At 52.0% G+C, this 17127-nt stretch overlaps 1 protein-coding gene across 1 annotated transcript in view; it reads right to left on the bottom strand.

Annotated features, from left to right (window-relative positions):
* Positions 1-17127, bottom strand: part of ANO2 (anoctamin 2) — a 352603-nt gene that overhangs the window by 316872 nt on the left and 18604 nt on the right. The window contains exons 2-3 of the mRNA XM_046012406.1: positions 6990-7189; positions 5467-5793 (exon numbers count right to left, since the gene is read on the bottom strand). Coding sequence (XP_045868362.1) covers positions 5467-5793; positions 6990-7189 — 527 coding nt within the window. The remainder of the gene's footprint in view (positions 1-5466; positions 5794-6989; positions 7190-17127) is intronic.

Below are 17127 nucleotides of genomic sequence, written 5' to 3'. Positions count from 1 at the left end.
ATCAGCTGTTTAATCAGATGTATAACAACGCTTCTGAAAAGGAAGTGGGAACAGGAGGTGATGACAAAGGTCAAGAAACAGTGGCCTCTGTTTTGAAGAAAGTGAGAAGACATTCTGATTTTCTTGGCGCTCATTTTTTCCCCCAAATGAGCCCCCGTGGGAGATCATGATGTCCTAGACCTCAGAGTCCCCTAGCCTACTTTTCTGGCTCAGAACAGTAATTTGGGTTGAGACACCAGACTTCCAGGGCTAGAGGGTAAACGGTCAGGTGTCGAGGCCATCCTGAGGCTTATGGGGGGCGGGGGTGGGGGCGCTCTCCTCCTGCAGAGAGGGAAGGGATCTAGTGCGTCCTGAGCTCCCACCTGATACCAAGTCAGAGAGGAGAGCTCTGTACCAGAATAAAGCTGTGCGCCCCTGTTACCTTCCAGCTGGCATTCTGCCCTTTCCACACCTGCCTCTGCCCAAAGCTGCCCTGGGACCTGCCCGAGATGCCAGATCGTGCTGAAAAAAGGCACCTTCTGCTCTCGGTCCTCTGGTGCCCTCACCCCAGGAGAGCTAGTCTGGAGTGAGGGGGCCGTTGGCCTCCCCATTAATACCCTCTCCTCCATTCCCAGTTTGGAAGGTCCAGTGCCCACACAGATGAAGCTATGGGCCACGCCTGCCGGAATTTCAGGCCCCCCCAGGGCCAGCACGTGCACTGCACTGCACCTGGCTCTGGGATCCCCCTGGTGGCCCTCATTCATCTGAGTCTGTGCCTCTGTCCTGCCAGCTGTCTGGGTCAGGGCAGGGCACTTGGGAACAGGTGGGAGGAGGCGTGTCACAGAAGGCCTTGCTCAGCCCACCCCTCCACAACCCCACCTGGAGGCCTGAGGTGGGCGATCCCCTCAGATGCTCACATTCGCCGGCCACTGCGCAGAGATGCCCTTCTCCAGACAGGTCGCCCTCATATACCCAAAGTGACAGTGAGGGGGCCCATGTCTCTGCCTCCCATGGGCACTTCCAATGATGCCTTTACATGAAATTCTAATCAAATGGCTACACGTAAGAAAACAGACATGCGAACCATCATGTAGTCATCTGATAAATACTAAACAGCCTTTAAAATATGATCACGGACAAGTCAATACACAGACCTACACCCACTGAATAAAACAGTGAAACACCAAAGGGAAGGTACGCGCCAATCACCGTCCTGCATCAGGCACACTCATATAGCAACCGGGGTGGGAAACGACTCCTGTGATATTCAGTCAGGATTTGATGGATGCAAAGTTCTTTTGATCTATAAGGCTAAATGAATAATTTTTAATGGGTCTCTGATAGAAACCCATTTCCTCTCCATTTATCTGAAAATCAAATTGAAACTAGAGCCTAAGACAGTGTAGCCCAGCAGGGCGGGGAGGGCTGAGCAGGTGGGGCCAACTGCACCTGCCCCCCAAGACTGCCCCCCAGATGCCACTGAGCCACAGCCCCACTCCCGGGAGCTGCCAGCGGCAGCCTGCTGCTCAAGGCAGAGACCGAGCATCCTGACAGCGAGAAGAGCTGTGCAGGCCCCAACAGGCCCCGCAAAGAGCTACTCAGGCCCTCAGAGGCTCCAGCTGACCAATCTCCAGCCAGTGTTTAGCACTGGCAGTGTGGCATGGGGGCGGGGGCTGGGCGGGGGCTGGGCAGGGGGAGAGTCGGAGACAGGGAAGGAGGGAACAATTCCTACTCCATCTTCTTGGGGTGGCACACAGTTGGAGGCAACGTGGGTGCCCATTATCCTCAGGGAAGAAACAGGGTACCGCAGCAGCTACAAAGCCCTCATCCATTAGGAAAGATGGGTTAGAGGCACATGCAGAACACGAGTGGTCTCACAATACAGGGCTAAGAGGAAAGGCCAAAAACAGAGTGAGCTGTAAAACGGGAGTGCCTCCTCGCTACACTAAAAATGTGTCCAGTTTCGAGAAACTGTCCTAGACAGGGCAGCCTAAGGAGGCAAAGAAACTGGACGTCATGTGGGGTCTGGGATGGGATCCTGGAACAGAAGAAGGATGGTAGGTAAAAACTCAATCTGAATAAAGTACAGATTTTAGTGAAGGATTATGTATCAATATTGACTCATTAATTGTGACAAAAGCACCACATTAACACAGAGGTTGACAGCAGAGGAAACTGGGTATGGAGTCTGCGGGAACCCTCTGTGCAATTTTTCTATACGTCTGAAACTGCTTTAAAAAATAAAGTCTGTTTTTTCAAATGAAAAACTCACATAAAGCAAAAACACCACCATACATTCCCCAGAAACACACCGCACTGGTATGACTGCTTGTGGGAAGAGCCAGGCAGGCATCTGTGCAGGTGGTGAGAGGGTCCTCCCGCAGACCAGTGACGATGACGTGGCCTGAACGACAAGTGCCGTTAAGTTAGCGCTTTGCATCAGAGGTCCCAAAACTAACAATAATTGATTTTTTAAATTGGGGGGGGGGCAACACTGCAGGAATGTAGGTCACAAAGGCTGCATGAGTGGTGGGGGCTCTGGTGACAGAAGGGGGCTCCAAGGAGCTGAGTCACCTGCCCTTGAAGGAGAAGAGTTAAGCAGGCTATGAAGGTGAGCAAAGGGGTCGGAGAGGCTGGGAGGGAGGCGCTTTTGGCTAGTTGCAGACCAGGGACAATCATCTAGGACCCGCTCCATGCCCCCATCTAACACTGGGCAATCCCAAGAGCTATTTCTGGGCCCTCCTAATTCCCAGCCAAAGCTGGGAAAATCCAAGAGCAACAACAATGGAACCTGCTGGGGGGCAGCAAAGCTGGGCAGTGACACTGGTAGCAGTAGTCAGAGTTGCCAGAACAGGAGGCAGGGGTGGCTCAGTGGGTTAAGCCTCTGCCTTCAGCTCAGGTCACCATCTCAGGGTCCTGGGATCAAGCCCCGTAGGGCTCTGCTCAGCAGGGAGCCTGTTTCTTCCTCCCCCTCTGCCTGCCACTCCCCCTGCCTGTGCTCTCTCTCTCTCTCTGTGTCAAATGAATTAAAATCTTTTTTTTTTTAAAGATTTTTTATTTATTTATTTGACAGAGAGAGACCACAAGTAGACAGAGAGGCAGGTAGAGAGAGAGAGAGGGAAGCAGGCTCCCTGCCGAGCAGAGAGCCCGATGTGGGACTCAATCCCAGGACCCTGAGATCATGACCTGAGCCGAAGGCAGGGGCCTAACCCACTGAGCCACCTAGGCGCCCTGAATTAAAATCTTTAACTGGAGGGCGGGGGGAGTGGGGTGGGGGGAGTTGCCAGGACAGTTCCATTTGCAATCAAATGCTCTACCACTGAGCTATACCCCCTGCACCATTCCATTTGAATTTCGGATCAGCAACAAATAAATTTTTAAGTATCTAAGCAGGTCCCAAATGTTTCATGGAACATACTTCGGCTGAAACACTATTTGCTGTTGATCTGAAATGCAAATGTAACTAGGCATCTTGAATCTGATAAATCTGGCAACTCTAAATAATAATAATAATAATAATAGCAGTGACATGCACTGTTACTGTTCAAAGTCCTTAATTCACTCGTCTTGTTTTCATCTTCAAACAACCCAGTGAAGAATGTATGGCTCTCCCCTTTACACAGACATGGAAACTTTGACTCCCAAGGAGCAAGTCATTCACCCAAGGTCATGAGTCTAGTAGATGCCAGACCCGGGATGTGAGCATCTGTCTCTAGACTCCAGAGACCACCTTCCTGAGCACAATGCTGTTTCCCAACTGAGCAGCTGAACGAGGCCCAGGGCCTCGGCTCCCTGATACCCAGAGACAGGTGTGGGACTGAGCCTCCCACGATAACAGTGCCAAGAGCTTCTTGTTTGATCCTCAAAACAAACTACTACCTCGAGAAACCTTCCCATCAGACTCTAATTCAAGGCACCAAGTGAGCTCTGGGTTCCAAAAAGTGAAAATCAAGGAGGCAAGGGAGCCAGTCTGTATTCAAAGAGCAGTGTCCTTGCATTGGTGGAAAGAATGAGAGAAGCAGCTCCTAGTCTAAGGGTCTGGATAAGTAGCCCAAGCCAGTAGGACGAGGCTCTGAGCCAAGCCACATGCCATATTTCTCGGGATCAGAGAAATGAACAAATGTCCCCTGGGGGTCCCTTCCAGTTTGGGGATGGTATTAACTTGACTCTTACAAAAGAGGTGAGAATGGCATCACACCCCTCAGCATGACTCTACTTAAAATAATCCTAACGAGCATTTATTGAGCGCCTACTATGTAGTACACATTGCATGAGATGTTTTCATTGCCCCATCCATGGATGGGACCTGCGTGAAACAACACCTCAGCAGGACATGAACTGTTTTGCAGATGAGAAATGTGAGATTTAGGGAGATAACTTATTTATTCAACTAACGCTAGTTAAGCACTTACTACACTGCGTTATTCTTCAGACTCTGTCCTAGGGGCTGGGGATACAGAAGTGAACCAAACAAGACCCCTGCCTTCATGAAGCTGGTTGCGGCACAAATTTAAAAAAAAAAAAAAAAACTTATCTTGTTGTTCCAGGTAGCAATGCTAAGTGTGATGAAGGAAAGTAAAGCATGGCCAAGGACTAGAGTGATGGGGTAGGAGTACTTTAACTAGGATGGTCAGGAAGATATCTGCAAAGAGATGACATTTAGGCAGAGTTCTGAAGTGAGGGGCTGAGCAGGCACAGGTCTGAGGAAGGGTGCCCAAGGCAGAGGAGACAACCAGTGCAAAGGCCCTGAGGTAAGGGTGACCAACACACAACCAAGAAAAGGCCAATGGGCTGGAGCAGGTGCAGGAGGGTAGGAAGGGTAGAAGATGAGTATGGAGGGGATGGTTAGGGCAGGTCATCTTTAAAGGATCACTGTGATATGAAGAAATGGATCGATGGATGAATGAATGGATGGAAGGATGGATGGACAGATATGGATATGTAGATAAATGGATTTTCATGGAATCCCTTAAGCTGCTACTGACCAGAGGTCAGAACATATATTGCTCACAAGTTGATAAAACATGTCCAAAGTTCAGTCTCCAATGAATCCCCTCCCTCGGAGAGCCCCAGGCAAGCACATTTCTTAGTGACATATATCCCCTACAGAGGAATGTGATCCAAATTTCGACATGCAATCTGGGTCTTCACCTCAAAGAAACCTTTGAGGAAGGCCACAGGATGGGGTCTTCAAGCACCAGAAAGAAATGTCTTGCCTCCCATCTCTAAGGAGGCCAACACCCACAGAACAGACTGGCAGCTCCCTACCACCACTACCCAGGATCCCCCAGGCAGGAGCATTGGCTACACCAAGGCTCTTCCTCAAGTCTCTGAACAAGAAAATCTGGTTTGCCCACCAGATAAAAAAAAGAAAATGCCACCTGCCAGAACAAGGCCAATGTTCCCTGCAGGTGACCCGAATCACCAGGAGGCCAGTCCTGCATGGCCATCCCACCTCACGGCCCTTTGCCCCCTGCCCAACCTCACCTCCAAGTCCTTCTCGAGCTCCAGTCCGGCCTCCATCAGGTTATGCTCAAACTCCTCCCGCTGCTCCTTCTTCTCCTCCTCCAGGGCGTCGAGGGGCCCCAGCTCAATGTCACCATGGCCCCCAGGATGAGGCTCCTTGCCTGTCTCCCCATTGGAGACAATCGCCAATGACTGGCCAGGGGAGCCCTGGCCAGGGTGCACCCCACGCTTGCGGTAATGGTAGGCAAGCACGTAGTCGACCTTCCTCTGGTTGTCATGGAAGTGCATGCGGCTCCGGCGGGCCTCCAAGGACACTGGCTCATTGGCGTCCAGGTAGTTGTTGATGACCTGGCCAGAGAGAACAGGACAGGGACAGTGAGGGCCGGTGAGGAAAAGGGAGTGATGGAGGGGGGTAACCTCATGCTCTGGGCCCAGGGAGGGGGGCAAAAAGCCCCGCAGGCCCCGAAGCCCTGGCTCCCCCAGTGGAAGGACAGAATGGCCTAGGTTTTTCTGCCACACCCGGCCCACACAGCCACCCGCACCTGTCCGCAGCCTGGCTATCCGCGCCCTCCAACCCACTGTGGCCACCACGCACACACGTTCGCTTGCATGCACGGTCTGAACACGCAGCGGCAAAGCCCTGCACACCAGAGCCACACGGCGCTCCTGCACGTGCACACAGAGCAAATACACACGGCACCCCACACACATGCGTGTGCACACACACCGCACCCCAGGGCACTCGGACACACACACACAGCCCTCCACGTGTGCTGGAACACACCCACACATACCCATCCCCTTGCAGATCTGCTGGCTGGCCCGCAAACATCCCCTTCCTGACACACCCAGACTACTCACAGGCAAGTTCTCTGGATCCATCGGAACAAAGGCCAATTTGTTGTCACCAGGCCGGCCCCAGCCCCACCCCCCAGGGATTCACTCGACACTGTGCCCCTCGCAGCCCCACATCCTCCTGCTCTGCAGGACCAGTCGGGACCCTGCCAGAGACTGCAGCAGGGGGACCGGCTTCTGCTCTCTGCCAGCGCAGAGGTAGGAGGTTGAGAGAAGAGGAGGGGAAAGACCAAGGCGGGGCAGGAGAGGGACCTGCCTCCCTCCCTTTGGGGGTTTCCCTGTTTGTTCGTGGTTTGCTACCCATCTGCCTCTGCAGCCACCTGAGAGGCCACCTGGGCAACCAGATGAAGTGCCAGGCACAGGGGAGAGCCTCCGAGCAGCCGCGGCAGAGCTCTGCTTCCTCAGACCTGGCAGGGGAGTTGGGGAGTCTGCAGACCAACAGGTGGGCCCGCGTGGCCTCTCACGCCTCCCCTTCCCTCTCCTCTTCCCAGACTCAGCGTGGACTTGGAGAGGGAAGAGAGGAAAAGGCCCTCACAAATCCCCTGGGCCTCTTTCTCTCTCTCTCTCTCTCTCTTTCACACAGACTCACACACAAACACACACACCTGCCTCCAGGTGGATGGGGCCCCAGTCAAGAGTTTCCTTTGGGGTGCCCAACAGGGTCAGCCTTTACTCCACCCAGCACTCACCGAGCCGCTGCAGGAGCTCCCTCCACCGGAAGCCAGGCCAGATTCTCCGGCAGAACTGCCCTGCTGGCCAGAACGGCTAGGGCCGGGGGCTTGGGGACCCGGCACCTTGAGGTATTGCTGTCCATGTTTGGGGCCCTCATCCCCTCTGGCCACTGCCCGAGGGCTCAGTCGGCGCGGAGAGCCAGGGAGCAGGGGGATATCTGTGAGAGGGAAAGACAAAGGAGAAAAAGCAGCTTCAGGTGACAGGAAACCCAGGACACAGAGAAACTGAGGCACTGAGGGAGGGAAACCGGGATATCCCTAAGAAAGAGGCCACACCTCCTCACGGTCTTGCTTAGGCAAAGTCACACTGGCCACAGGGTGGGGAGAGAGTAGAAGGAAGCAGTGGGATGAGGAAGAGGGTGTCAGCACTACACACACACACACACACACACACACACACAGAGAGAGAGACGGGGGAGCCAGTGGCAGAAGCTCCTTCAGGTGACAGCTGTCACAACCTTCTAATTCCCAGACAAGAGGGGATAGTGGCTCAGGTGAGCCAGGGTGAGTGGGAGCACTCCCTAGAGAGACACCGGAACTAATGCCAAAGGCTGGAGTTGTAGGGTCTCTCCCAGGGCACCCTGGCCAGCCCTCACGCCCCTTGATGAGAGAGCAAGGACAGACACACCACCGTGGGTCCCCTGAGGGCAGAGGCCTGCTCTGACAAAAGCGCTGTCTCCAATGCCCTTGAGGGGCTCCCACGCACCTGCTGCCTCCACCAGGGCCTCAGAGCTCCACAGCCCCTTCCCAGCCCTCCTCAGAGCAGCCCCCTAGCAACACACAGCGGGCACCAGCGCTACTTCAGAGACCTCCCAGCTTCACCTCCTCAGGGAAAGGACGCAGGCTGGTGACAAAATTGCAGAATGTCAGAACTGGATGGCACCGAAGCACTAAACACCCCAGACAGGGCCCACGAGCTGCCAGGACCTCGAAGCTGACCAGGCCCAATCTGTACCCACTCTGAGAAATACTCTTTCCAGCCAAGCTGCACAGCGCAGGGCGCCTGGGCTTCACCCTCATCTCTGCCACTTGCTCAGACCTCTCTGAGCCGGCTCCTCCCGCCTATAGCATGAGAATCCCAAACTGGCGGGCTGTGGTGAGAAACCAAAGGACAGATACATATGCAAGACCCCCAGGGCAGTCGTCAGCCCACAGGTACGCAATAAAAGGTGGTTGTCATAATTGTTCTCATTTTCACTCTGAGCTGTGTACGAGAAGAAATCACACCACGGACAGCCAGCTCAGCCCCTAACACCTGCTCTAAGGAGGAATGAACAAAAAGCAGCTCAGAAGAGCCTTTTAGGCACCCAGCTCTCTGCTGGACAGTTCAGGGGCCCTAGAACATTCGGTCCCTGTCCTGGAAAACCTGATCATCTCTTCACGAAGACAGAACTGGCAGGCAGGAAGAATGCAGAGCAGAGCTCTCATAACTTACTTCTACATTGTGGGAGACCAGCGAGGCTGGAAGGCTTCCAGAGGGACCGAGCCCAACACTGGTCTTGAAGGGTGGATGGGTTTGGAAAGGCAGGGGCGAGAACACAGAAGGGCAACAGTGGATGTGCGTGCTGGTGGTGGGATGGAGGACCTGGGGCTCAGGACGGCAAGGAAGGGCTTCCTTCTTCAGTCCCTCATCTTGCCTTATTCTTCTCCCCTTGTGCCTTTCACATGCCTGCCTACCACCTGGCCCAGGGCAGAACTGTCCCCAGGGAAGGCTTGAAAAACCTCCAGATGCACATCGAAAGAGACCAAGACCACCTCAATGTACACCTGTGCTCAGGCAGGACAAAGGTAAGCCTCACTCAAGCACGCTGGTCAGCTGTATTCCCATTCACAGCTGTAGCTCAGATTCAGGGTCAGCCCCAGTATTAGTCAAACCCCTATCCAGGAGGCACAAGCCCCTGAAGGTACAACCTGGGGTTTGAGGCTGGCCTCCAGGGCTCTACCAGTCATCCTAGCAGCTCCCTCAGCTTGTCTCTGATGCATGGACCACAGCTGCCTGAGGCCCTGCTTTCATGTCCACCTTCTCCCCTCGCCCCCCGCACCCAACAATGAGAACACAGCACACGGCTGAGTCGTCCCACCTCCAGAAAGACACAACAGGCAGTAATGACACAGAGGTGGAGACACTCAAGTCACCTGGCCTCACCACGAAATTGGGGGGGGGGGGACGGGAGGGGTGAGTGAAGCCTGGGCATCAGGACAAACGGGACAGGAGAACTCACTCCACAGGACTCCTCCAAGAAGCTGAAAAAGGGGGAACTTGAGTCTGATCGGAAGGAAAGGCCTACATACAGCCTATGGAACATGTTACAAAGTTGAAAATAATCTTTCCTTCACTGACCATTCACTTGGCTCTTGGCCGAGACTGCCTTTGCCCAACAGAACCCTGGGTGTGCAGGATGCAGCTGCCTCCTGGGCTCTGAGTGCCATGTGGGGTGGGGAAGGTGCTTGGCTTCCCCACCTCTGGATCAGCCAGACAGATTTTCACAAGGCTTGGACCTGGGGCCTCTTCTCTACACTCTCACCCTATGCCTGGATACTCTCATCCACTCCTACGGCCTTAATGATCAACTGTGCTCATGACGCCCAGCATTTTGTCTTTGACCCTTATTTTCTTCCAAACACCCTGGATCCAAACACGCTCCCGCCTACTGGCCTCTCCACCTGGATGCTTCGGTGCCCCCTTCAGAACCTACAGGTCCAAAACCAAACCTGCATTCTGCTCCGCAGGAGGACTCTGCTCCAGCATTCCCTGTCGCTGTGGCAGCCGCCACCACACCAGTCCAGACTCCAGCCTGGACAGCCTTCCCCGTGCCCGACAGCCACTGTCACCCACCCTAGGAACTCTGCCCTGAAATAGCTCCCAAAGCCATCTGTTTTCCACCACCTCCATGACCACCACCCTGGTCCAAACTACCATGCTCATGCGGCGGGGTCACTCCAACAGCACCCCCTGCTTCCACTCTCGCCCTCCACTGTTCCCCAAAAGGCGGTCAGCCTGGCTACGACATCCGCATGCATGGAGATTTCTGGTGCTTCCCCCCCACAGCTGGGAGACCCTGAATTAACCGGCCTGCTGACGCCCGCACCCCGCTGCTCCCCGGGTCTGCTGCGTCTCTGAGTCCCAGCCCTGCTGCTCTGTAGACAGTGTCTGGAACGCACCACACGCTCTCCCAGCCCAGGGCCTGACCCATGTTCCTCCCTCAGGCTAGGACGTGCTTCTTTGTCTAGCTGTGGGCCACCTGCTCTTTGGGTCACAAGGGACCCACAAAATCAAAATTAACACATGGCTGTTTCAAAAAGCTACTGCTCAAGGTCTAAGACGGAAATATTCAGACACTAGAGACAAAGCTGATTCGCTTCCTCTGCAGACAAGACTTGCGGTTCCCCAAGCTGAGGTGGTGCTGGGAGGACTTGGGGGACACACAGACACAGGTCTAGCTTGCAGGAGAAGGCCTCCGAGCTTTATCCCATGGACTCCACTGGTCGGGAGGGCACCACAAAGAGTGGGGCATTTATTGTCTGGGGTCACCGAATAAGGGTAACCTACTGATGGCAGCCATTGACCGTCCAGTCAAAGGAATCTCACAGTGGAGTGGGATCTACAGACAACTGAGGAGTGCTGGGGCGACAACCACATTCCTCTCCAGCACTCCTCGCAGGCCTCGCTGTCAGCACCCTGCCACATGGCAAGCCCCACGCTGAGCCAGGGGGACCCTCGGCGCCACATCTTGGCATTGCGACAATTTCAGAAAAATAATGTGATTTCTTTGACGTCAGTTTCTACTTCCACAGTTGAGAGGAGGGATTATTATTATCCTATCTTTTCCCCACAACAAGAGGAAAGATGACAACTCCTGGGAAGTCCACGAGCTACAGAAAATGTGAGGGATTATTACCAAATCCTACCCCAGGGCCTCAGGGCCTGCCCCTTCCCATGCCTCTGCCCACCCTCACTTCTCTGTTTCATACCAGTCACTTGGCCTTAAGTCCCAGAATTGCCCTTCTCTGCCACCCGCCTGCCTGCTCCTATTCACCTCCCCCTGGAAGCCCTCCTAAAGGAGGCAGGAGAAGCACCAGCTCTCTATCCCCCCATTACCAGGATTTCGTTTGTCATCTGGCACCATCGCACATTTTCTTAGCCTTTAGAACCACAATTTCAGGGGTGAACTCTGTCCCTTCTGCACGGATCCCGCCTCCACTGCTCAGGAGAGCTGCAGGTGCCTTAGGCTACACCACAGAGGCAGACAAAGAAGCAGGATCAGAGATCCAGAGGGAAAGGAACAGAGACAAAGGCAGGGAGAGCCCCCAAATCTAAATGAAAAAGCTTGTTTTCAGGGTCCTCCTGTGGCCTGCCCTTTCATACCATCCCTTCCCCCAGCCCGGCCCAGCTAAGGCCCCTCCCCAGCTGGGGTCCCCATTCCGAGCAGCGCTTTCCCATCCACCATCAGGGACTTCTGACGCGCATTCCTCCATTGAGCTGTTCGCTGTCTTGGCTTCCAAGCTAATAGACTCCGGAGTACCAAGAGCTGGCATCCTGAGACAACAGAAGGGAAAGAATTCAGGGAACTCTAAAGCGCTCTGGAGATGTCCCAAGCCCTGTATGTGTGCAGGGGGCAGGGCTCTGGTCTCACCACGAGGAATAGCCTCCAATGGTAGGCACTGGGCACCATGCTGGGCACAGATGCTGCAGGGGTTCTTTCCAGACCCTTCGAACCATGCCCCGGCTCTCAAACAGTTTGGTGAGACTCTTCGGGGTCACAGCAAAGGATCGGAGTGAGGCGGGGCTTCTGAGGAGGGGAAACGGCCAGGCATAGGCTGTGGAGAGCGAGGAGGGTGGGGAGAGCTCAGGCAGTAGGGAATGGCGGGAGAACCGGAACAAAGGGACCAGGAAGCACAGTCAAGAGCAAGGCGGCAGAAGGCTGAACAGACTGGGAGCGGGTTCCCCAGGCAGGTAGGAGGGGGAGATGAGTCATCGGGGCTCTCGGAGGTTTCCAGAGCCTCCAAGAAAGAACAGCAGGAGGTGGTGTCCTGTGGGAGCCTGACCTCCAGGCAGCAGCGCTCTTCCTCGAAGCTTCCCTCATGGCGTCATTACTGCCTCGTCATGAAGCATGGGCAGGGCAAGTGTGAAGGGAAGAACAGGGCCGCCTCTCTCTCCAGCCCTTCAAGGCCACTGCTTCAGGTAAAGCCAGACAGGCCAGGGCTACCCTGAGCGGAGACAGCACATCCACACTCTCCCAGGTCGAGAACAAGACTCCAGGTGGGGCTCAGAGAGACCGGGGCATGTGCAGACTTTGTGGATGTTCGCGTGGCCCTGCCCCAAGCACTGTGGGATGGATGGACGCAGTTCAGGTAGGGTCAGCACTTGTGCAGAGGTCTTACCCTGCCTTCCTGCATGAACTTGATCGTCTAAATTGGAGGTGCCAAGCTTAAAATTTGGACCCAATGGCCCTGCTGATCACCCTACACCCTGCCCCACAGCTGCTGTTGAACAGCACCTTCCTAGACCCTGCATTAGGCCTGAGCAACAGAAGGACGGTCTTCCAGGCCCCTCCACATAAAAAAGGACCATTTGCGGATCTGCCTCTTGGGCTCTGCCTCTCAGACTCAAAAACAGCTCTCTGTCCGCCAATGCTCAAATATTCCCTTCCTAAGGATGACACGGCAACATGACCCTTGAACCTGGGTAAATAAGAGCTAACTGGCCTCCCTGCCACTACCTTGCTCCCCTCGGATTCTCGGGTCACAACCTGACCAAGTTACTCCTATTCAATCCGCTCTTCTTAGATGAAGACCAGATTGTCTGATATGCACACAGGACCTCTCATGATCTGGCCCCTGCCCACCTGTCTGAATACTCCTTCATCTAACACCCATCCACAGCCTGCTTACCCCTCCCTGCAGCCCCCCACCACCACCACAAGCCATCACGCCATGCTCCAACCTCAAGTGGCTGTCCTTACAGGGTCGGGGAGTGAACGCCTATGTTTCTATTCATTTCAGAACCATTTCACTTCCTGGGCTCTATATAATACATTGGAAATATAAGGCTTGCCCTAGGTGCTCCCAAGGAAGGCAGATTAATAAGGAAAATAGACTAATAAGGAGATCATTTCAAGAACAAGAGAAAAACTAAAGCTGGAGTATGAACAAGAACCTGTAGAAGCAGAAGCCCGCAGCTCTGCTTAGAGCTAGCAAGAAAGGCCTCCCAGGGTACACGACTTTTGAGAAGCATCTAGAAAAGAGAAGTGGGCATATTCCAAAGGGCAAGGGAGGAAAAGGGATTGCAGGGAGAAAGGCAATCATTTGCATGTCCTTTGCAATCAGCTGCTGGGCTTGGCTGTTTCAGATCATCAACCCTCTGAGAGCAAGGCTTGCCTCCTCCTCCTCATGTTCCTTTCTACCCACATAACCCCAGCAGGCGGCCAGCTATGTGATGGGATTGGAGGGGCAGAGAAAGAACCTTTCTGGTTTATAATACACACTTGTAACATGGCCTACAAGGCCCCTTACTCTCTTTTCCGTCAACCTGCCAGTATCAATGACCTCCTGCTGGCTACTCCCCCCTCCCTTTCTCCCTTCCTCCATTTCTCTCTCTCTCTCTCTCTCTCTCTTTCTCTCTCTCACACACACACACACACGCACCAGGCACATTTAACTACCAGCAGCTTCCTTAAGGTGACCTGCTTTTTCTTATCCTTGGTCTCTGATCTTTGGAATTGTACTCCCTTCTGCCCCTAAACATCTCTTCTCAACCAAGACTACTTGGTAAGTCCCTTCGTGGTAGCATTCTTAACATCTCTCCCCTCCCCTTTACAAAAGGCCTTCAAACAATGAGCACTTACGGTCAACGCTCAGACCCAAGATCATAGAAGTGTAGACCCAGGTCAAGAAAAGAATAAGAATTTCAGGAAGCACTTCCCTCAGTGACAAAACCCATGGACTGGGATCTGGAGGAGTTCTCCAGATGAAACCTACTCACCAGCAGCCCATCCTACACTGTGGTCTGGAGTATGGCTGATGAGATTAATGTAAGCATCCCTACCCCAACACCAGGAAGAAGCAGCCAGTCTACAGCCTAATTGATCAAAACTGGTCTGTTGGCCAACCACAACCTGTTGTGCAAGTTCATTAACATGAAAAGAGTATGATGATGCAATGGTGAGCAAAATGTAACTTTTCTTCTACCCCCCCCCCAATACCACACACACAAGCACACCGCTCAATGAGGGTGTCCTCTCGTGGACATATTTGGTGGATTCCTGCAACATCCCCCATCTTCCTCCATAACCAACAAACCTCTCTCACCTCTCATCACCAGGGGTATAACCAAGATTGATGATCTCTGTCTTATTCCCAGCTCTCCAAAAAAGGTGGAACAGATTTCCATTGCCCAAAATAGACTGGGTCTGAGGCTAAAGTCTAAGACAGCTCTTGCAATCATAGCTCCCTGCCCAGGCCACCCCGACTTCCAACCTGGATGAGAAATGAGGCATACAGAGGGGTTCAGCAGGGAAGAAGAACATGGATGGATGTGAGAATTTTATCAAATATTTCAAATACATGTATAATCTATAGGAAATTGCGCAGAAGTTTTCTCTGTGCTACAGCCTGGTTAGCTGATATGAGTAAATTCATATCACATAGACAACAAGCCTTACCTGCTCACTTGTGCTCTCCTCGAGGACAGGAACAGTGCCTATCTTGCTCACCACATATGCTTAGCCCCAAGCATGAGGACTGCACATAGCTGGCTTCAGAAGGAGGAGGACAGGTTTCTCCCCACAACTTGGGAGAAGGAAATTCACAACTTCAAGCATCAACTAAGATGGTTAACGCCACGTGGAGGCCTGAAGAACTGTTCATGAACACACTGGAAACACCCCTACCGACTGGGTCAGACTTTTTAAAGCACTGGAGAGCCCATAATAACTAGGAGGGAGGGAAGTTTAAGAGACAAATTTTTTAATTTCTCCTAACTTCACCTCTACTAGACCTAGCCAAATATAAATTGTTCTTACTTAAAACCAGATGTGTCCTCATTTGACTATCAGTGAGGCGATGGTCACCACATTCCAAAGGACAGAACCAGAAGTAGTAGTCCTGGAGAAGGAGAGACAGAAGCATCCAGAAGCTGCTCTGTTGGGGGGGGGAAGAGATGGTCGTGGGAAGCCAGACTTAAAATATTAGCAGTCAGCAACTGGGAAAGGTCAGAGCCCGTGGAGAAACTGGCTGGTTCTCAACCCTGGATCCATAATTAGAATCACCTAAGAAAGATAAAATATTGATGTCTGGGCTCCACCTGATGATTTGGACTTCATTTGTGTGAGGTGCTCCGCTGTACCACCAGGGGTGAGATCCCTGGTCTATGGAATCAAAAGTGTGGGCAGAAATCAAGTCACAAGGAAGGAAAGGAGCTTATGAAGGAAAGGAGTACCACCTAGAACCTGAAAAAAGTGAGCTTAAGACAAATAAAACTAAGTGCCACTTTGCATGGCCAAGTTAAACATTTTAAGTTTAGAGACCTTTCTTGGCCTGGGTGTTTAAAAAAAAAAAAAAAAAAAGTGGGTGCTGCATGAACCAAGAAGCAAAGGAAGCCTGTCCCTGCAGAAAGAAAAGAAAACGACCATACTTGGCAACCCACGAACACACCTTGGGCCAGTGGCTATAGAAGAAGTGTGTGCTTTAACCAGGGGTAAGACCCTCCACTCTTGTAGCTTTGGTTTGGCTCCCTGACTTCTAAAGCATACTGGAGGGCCTAGATCGTAATTCCAGCTTGAGATCAGAGGAGGCAGGAATGAGTTTTACATGGTCCAAGTAAATCCAAACACTAAATGTCATTAACTGTAGTGAACTTGTGCCTCAATGATGTGATACAGTTGATACACTAACTGGAGGCTCGCCTACCTGCCATAACAAACAGAAAGGCAAGCATCTTCCTCAAAATTGGCACCATTCCAGGAAGAGCCTCAAGATCAACGTATATGACCATCCTAATACAGCATGCATTTAAAAAGCAACTTTTTTTTTTTTAAAGATTTTATTTATTCATTTGACAGAGAGAGAGATCACAAGTAGGCAGAGAGGCAGGCAGAGAGAGAGGAGGAAGCAGGCTCCCCGTGGAGCAGAGAGCCCGATGTGGGGCTCGATCCCAGGACCCTGAGATCATGACCTGAGCCGAAGGCAGAGGCTTTAACCCACTGAGCCACCCAGGCGCCCCTAAAAAGCAACTTTTTTTAAAAGGCGACCCTCAGGCAGAACATTATTATTTCATCTCACTTCAGAGGATCAGGGATAGCCAAGCCCCATAACTCAGTACCCTGGCTCAGTATTTTATAATGAGGTTTTTATTGAAAGAAAAAGTTTTTAAATATGCAACTGTATCTCCAGTTCATATATTATTTTTATAATTTCTCCGTCTCCTTCCTTTAACCCAGTGTGTTGATTTCATCAGGGTATATAAATTCTGAAAAGTACTGAGTTCCAAAGGAGAAATCACATTCAAACTTAGCATCTCAAAGAACTGCTTGGGAATCAAGCACAAATGAAGTATGTATTTCACATTTAAGACAAGACTCACAACGCCTTCATCTGCTTACTCTAGCTCACACCAGTCAGATACCACTTCAATAAAATTAAGTTTTTTCAGTTTTTTAAAAGAAGCAACTGAATCTTTTGGCCAGTTAATATCATACTGACTAACCATTAATTCATTTCTTCATTCACAGAACTAGAACAAATAATCCTAAAATTTGTACGGAACCACAAAAGGCCCTGAATAGCCAAAGCAGTCTTGAAAAAGAAAAACAAAACTGGAGGCATCACAATTCCAGATTCCAAGTTGTATTACAAAGTGATAATAATTAAAACAGTATGGCCTGGCATAAAAATAGACACATAGATCAATGGAATAGACAGAAAACCCAGAAATGAACCCCCAACTATATGGTCAATCAATCTTTAACAAAGGAGGAATGAATATCCAATAGGAAAAAAGACAGTCTCTTCAAAAAATGGTGGTGGAGAAAATGGACAGCAACATGTAAAAGAATGAAACTGGACCACTTTCTTACACCGTACTAAAAATAGACTCAAC

Source organism: Meles meles, chromosome 7 (assembly GCF_922984935.1).
Source record: "Meles meles chromosome 7, mMelMel3.1 paternal haplotype, whole genome shotgun sequence".
Classification (NCBI taxonomy): Eukaryota; Metazoa; Chordata; class Mammalia; order Carnivora; family Mustelidae; genus Meles; species Meles meles.
Note: the sequence above shows the minus strand (reverse complement) of the source record. Positions and strands in the feature narration are given on the sequence as shown.